The sequence below is a fragment of the Plasmodium fragile genome, assembly GCF_000956335.1.
Source record: "Plasmodium fragile strain nilgiri unplaced genomic scaffold supercont1.169, whole genome shotgun sequence".
NCBI lineage: Eukaryota > Apicomplexa > Aconoidasida > Haemosporida > Plasmodiidae > Plasmodium > Plasmodium fragile.
This window is the reverse complement of record NW_012192749.1, coordinates 7,923-13,442: the sequence shown is the minus strand read 5'-3', so window position 1 is coordinate 13,442 and position 5,520 is coordinate 7,923. Positions and strand designations below refer to the sequence as shown.

Genomic DNA, 5,520 nt, shown 5'->3' with positions numbered 1-5,520 from the left:
TTCTTGTTAAAAAAAAGCACTTTCTAAGTTTGCATTTTCCCCTGTGCACGTGATTTATTTCAGTTTAACCCGTTTCTAAAGTGTTTTCATATAATGTAAATGAAAAATATGATTTAAGATGTATATAACAGTTCGCATAAGAGGAATATAGCGTAATATGCATTGTCGAGACAGAACAAGTAGGCTTATGCATTATGTTACGGATTTAAAGGATGTTTTGTGGAACGGGCGCGTTTAATGCGTCCTTTGTGCATGACATAGGGCGGTGTATTTATTCTTCACTACATCAACAAATAAGGGGGCGGCACGCTTTCTTAGCGGTGGAGCATGGAATATAATGATGTGTATATTGTGGAAGAATAAGGGTCCCATGATTTAGGGTTAAGTGCTTTTTTTTTTTTTTTTTTTTTTTTTTTTTTTTTATAATAATTCGTTACAATTACAGGAGTAGGCATACGCCAGTGCTGTATTACATCATACATCGATATACTGTACACTCTGTGTACTGAAGTAATCCAATATATTGTGTCGCACGTACCCAACCTCAATTGCCTCCAATGTGCTATGTATCCGGCATTTAGGGACATACGTGCGTAGTGCGTTTTCTGTTCTTTTTTTCTTTTTTTTTTTCTTTTTGCTTTGTCGACTAATCGCAAGAGTAAGTTGGTGTATTAAGTTTCCCGCTTATTTGTGGTGGGAACATGAGGCCAAGGGGACGCAGGGTGTGGAATATGGCCGGAAACAGTCGTTCGTCCATTTTGCACTCGGTTATATTTGTGCGTGCTTGTGTGTTGTGCGTTGTTGTGTGAGTGCCTTGTGGCTGTGCTTACCTTCCAAAGGGAATAACCAAGGAGGGCCACGGTGACGAAAGTGACGAAAAACAGGATGGGAGTAGTGGCGGTAAGGACCGTGTCGGTTAGGTCGGGCGGGGTTGGACCACCATCATTGGACGGACCCTTATTTGGGCCTATAGGATGAGGAACCTGTGCAGGGCGTGGTCCATAGTTTCCTCCTAATTCGCCTTCTGGTTTTGGAGGATCTGTTCCTAATCCAAAATCATTACCTCCATTTGTTTTATTAGAACCGGTACCTTCATGGTTAGTAGTACTAGGAGGGGAGGCAGGACCGGATGCACCTGTGCCGCGGTACGCAGTATTAAGGGAGCAGAGTTTCTCATTCCCACTGCATGCTGTGCCAGTGAGACCAGGTATATTAGCGTCCAGTGGACCAAATTCATCCTTATTCTTCGTTTTATCATTCTTAGGAGAAACACCGGTAACAAAATCCCAGAATTCAGCGTCAAAAACAGGGTCCTTAATAGTGGGCTGTTCCTTTGGTCTGGTGTTGGACTTATCGCTCTGATCTTTACTACTGCCATCCAGGGTATTGGTCGTAGGGGGGTTGTCCACATGATCGTGAGGTTTCTGGGGGTCCTTTGGTGTGTGCTGACTCGTATCTCGTGCAGCTGCAATAGTACTTTTCTCTTTCGCCGTTTCCTCCGGCTTAAGCGGATCCTTCTGATCACCAGTGTTTCCACCTGCTGGCGCGCCTGGACTCCTTGACGTCGTTCTGTCTACTCCTTCAGTGCCTGAATGGGAGGTCAAAAGGAAAATATAAGAAGTGTTCAAACTAAAGTTTTTTGCGGCGTTTGTTGGGGTGCATGGTTAGCCACACGGTCTGCCACGGTCGGCACCATTGGTGCCACGGGGGCAGGCATCGGGGCATGAGACGGGGGCATGGAAGCACGGGGTAGGGGGGCAAGTTGCCACCCCGGGAACAGACTCTCTCTGTCTCCCACACAGCACACAACACACAACACACACAGACACAGTGTGTGTGTCGACATCTCTACCGGCCGCTACATGCCGCGGCCGACCCATCGCCCTGCTCATTCGACGTTTGGTTTCTCTCTCTCCGGAAAAGTTGTTGTTTCTTTTTTTTTTCTCTCTGCGGAAATTGTTGTTTCTTTTTTTTTCTCTTTGTTTTTGATGTCGAAATTCACTCAGGACACTACCTGGTCCCGAGTCTTTGGACTTCTTGTCACAGTCATCATGAGTTCGGGAACTCGTTCCAAAAGTGATAGTGGTAATCGATGAAGCTCCCTGGACACCTGCGCCTGCATTTACGACTGTGGCAGACAGGGGTGGCTTTGAGCACTTACCTGTTTGTTCAGTATCCGCTGATGGTGCCCCTGTGCCTACACCTGTTCCACTACTTGTACTTCCTGTACCGGAAGATGCTGCTCTTGATCCTGGTTCTCCCTGGGGGCAGATGGATGCTGGTGGTGGTGGTGGTGGTCTGGCTGGTAATACTGGAGATGCCGGTGCTTGTGGTTGCACAACGTCCTCCGGATCTGGATCTGACCGCGTTACGGCTGCTCCCGGCGCTGCGGCGGGCAGCGATTTGTCTCCCTTATCCTGCTGGTCATCCTTGTTCTCTCCTGTGTTCTCTACTTTCTCCTCTTTACTCTTCTCGTCGTTCTTCTCGTTACTCGTCCCTTGTGCCGTTTTGTCAGTGGCCTTAGCTACAATAAGAAAGAAAGACGAAAAGACGATGAAAAAAAAAGGGACACAAGTGGTACAGACCGAAGGGGCCGGGACGGTGCGGTCAGCTAGCGGCAGGGTAGGGTCGGCTGCATGGATCGAGATGGACTCGGTGAACTGGGTCAGGCGGCAGCAAGCGGACGGTGTTAGAAGAAGAAGAAAGAAAAGAAAACGAAAGCAAGGAAATGGTCGGTGTGGTGTGGTACGGTCGGGTCGACTCGGTGGACTGCGCACTCGGTGAACTCGGTGGACTGGGTCGTGCTGGATGGTAGTCGTACACTTTTATTTGTCGTCGTCATCTAGTCCAGCGTCCGCTGCCGTCGCTACACAGTCTTCGCCGCCGCACGCACACACACCTCGTCTACACTAGTCGCCTAGCAACGTCAACGAATTGGGCACAGCCAAGATATGCCGCGCTGTGCTGTTGTGCTGTTTCCGCCGTGTGTTGTTCTTGCCGTGTGCGTGTTGTGGCAGCATCCGTACTATTCGTATGGGCCGCGTATGCGTATTCGGTCGTGTTCGTGTGCGTGCCGTATGCGTATGCGGCCATAGTCGGCATCGGCCGTATGTTTGAAGTGTTACAACTCGTATTCTTACGTGTCGTTTCGGTGGCGTCCTTGTGCGCGTTCTTGTGCACTTCCTGAAACGCTTGCCTTGCTTTCTGCAGTATGCCGTCTCTGGCTTGCTGGACTGTCTCAATTATCTTTTTGACTTCTCCCTCCATGTCCTTCTCTGCTGTCTCTAGCTTCTTCTTCCCTGCGTCGCTCAAACGGTCGTGGATACTGTTCCAGTCTCGTGGCCCGTGCGTAATAGGGTTGTGCGCGGGGTCCAGCTCATTAATATACTGGTGCCAAGACTGCTCACACGGCCATGCCTGTTCCATTGCTGTTATTTCTGCCGTTATTTGTCCTTCCTGCATGAGCCACTCTACTACGTTCCAATTTATGGCTTTCGATAGCCTCTCATGGCCCTTGTACCCACATGCAGTACACGTGCCGTCTATAACGGGACCTTTGATTTCTCCCACTCCATCTTGCCCGGAGCTGTTCATTTTCGTGAATGCTATGCGTGAATACTCTACACCTCTTATCCACTGATTCTGTCCCGGACAATATTTGGTCTGCAGTAAGTGTCCAAATGTATTTGCTACTTCGCACCTTAACATATTCTCTTCTTCTGGGTCCATTTGCTGCGTGTCGTCCGTGTTCGTCTTAGTCCCAGGCATATCCCACCTGTTTGCGAAGGCCCATGCAACACTCATAACTCTGCACCGTACGACATCTGCTACTGTTTGTCCCTTGTAATAATGCCGCTGGTCCTTTACATCATCCCAACCACTATTATCACAGTTTGCGCCATACTCAGCCGCTAGGTCTGTGTGTTCATCCATATATTTCTTAAAATTTTCCAACACTGTCTTCCACTTGTTCCATTCATTATCCTACGTGTTGCACATGGACATGAAAAAAGTCCTCATGAGCACGTGTTAACTATATTATTCGGCGTTAATGCATGTACACCGTGACATATATGCATGTAAGCGTATGAATAAATTCCTGTGTGTTCCAGTCCGGCGTCCGCGTCATGTCTCCGCTCGCTGTGTAATTTAACTTACATCACGTGGGGTGACCACATACACGGCGTTACTCCGCCGCGGCCGTGCTCTGTCTGCATCACAATCGTGCCCTGTTCCAGCCTTCACGGTCTTCCCCTTCGCGGTGCCTGCTCCGGCAGCACCACTACCACCACCACCACCACCACCAGCTGATGCCGTCGTCGTCCCCGGCTTCGTTCCCGGTCCCGTTACCACCGCTTTCTCCGCTACTGGTGCTGGCTTGACCGACTTGGCTGGTGCTGATTTGGCTGGCGCGGGCGCCACTGTAGGCCGTGTTGGATCAGGGGCGGGTGTCGTAGCCGTTTGCCCCCCTTGCGCTTTTGATGCACCAGAGTCTTTAGGTTGCGGTGTTGCTGATTTCGCGCCTCCCTCTGTATTAGGACGAGCCTTGTTCACTTTCGGCGCTGTGGCTGGTGGATTTACTTTCGCTATCACGTTCTTGATCCGGCCGTGTATTTTTTTCCCTAATTCACACTGTGTGTCTAATAGTCGACTCTGCTTGATTACGTTCCAGAAGTTCTGATTCCAATATGTCGTATCTGCCTCCATATAACTTTCTATTTTTGCTGTATCCGCATGCTCGATCCCTTTTGCGTCGTTGCCACACTGTTGGCCCCTGTCGGTCTGTTGTTCCTGTACGTCATCCCTCCATGCACATGTCTGTGATCCCCTGTGTCGCCCCAACTGTCGCGCACGCGGTCGCTCCACACGCTCGGCACCATTGGTGCGACGGGACCGCCGGCAGGACGCAGAAGGACGAATTGATGTGGTTGTTATACTGCGGGGTTTTAGGTGTACGCACACACAGAGACAGTGTGTGTGAAGGCGTGCAGTGGAGACCGGTGTAGACACGCGGCAGCGGGCGTTATTCATGACGTGTTGCGCGTGTACGGTAGGGTAATGTACTTTTTTTCCTGTCCTTTTTTTTTTTGTTCGTTCTTTTTTTGTTTTCTTTCTCTTCTTGTTATTCTATCCTTGTATTTTTTTCTTTCTTCTCGATGTTGTTCTCCCTTAGCGAAACTATAACTAGTGTACGGCAGCACTATAGTGAGCACAAGTACATATGATACCAGCAGTTGACGTAAATATGGTTGTACAAGTAGACCAAGAATAATTATTTAGCAGAATATGGACATATTAAGGAAGAGAATGTTACATGGGTTACAATGGGATATATGTAGCATAATAGTATTTCCAAGGCACTGGATAAAGTATAGTACACTAATACAATAATACTAATATGTCAGCAGCGAACCTAGCCCAGCTGTTGGCCCAATGGGTACGGAAAGCGGGAATTGACGATCAGGATACATATCAGGTAGGCACATATAGAAACACAAAGGTCACGACGCGGGCAGTTAC

The 5,520-nt window shown here is 49.0% G+C and overlaps 1 protein-coding gene across 1 annotated transcript; it reads right to left on the bottom strand.

The window, feature by feature from the left end:
• Nucleotides 1–671: 671 nt before the first annotated feature.
• AK88_05590 (uncharacterized protein) lies at nucleotides 672–4,707 on the bottom strand (the record flags this gene model as incomplete). Its single annotated transcript, XM_012483192.1, has 5 exons — nucleotides 672–1,588; nucleotides 2,015–2,128; nucleotides 2,162–2,524; nucleotides 3,141–3,984; nucleotides 4,159–4,707. The coding sequence occupies 5 exons, from the start codon at nucleotides 4,705–4,707 to the stop codon at nucleotides 672–674; spliced, it is 2,787 nt and encodes a 928-aa protein (XP_012338615.1).
• Between the last annotated feature and the right edge of the window lie 813 nt (nucleotides 4,708–5,520).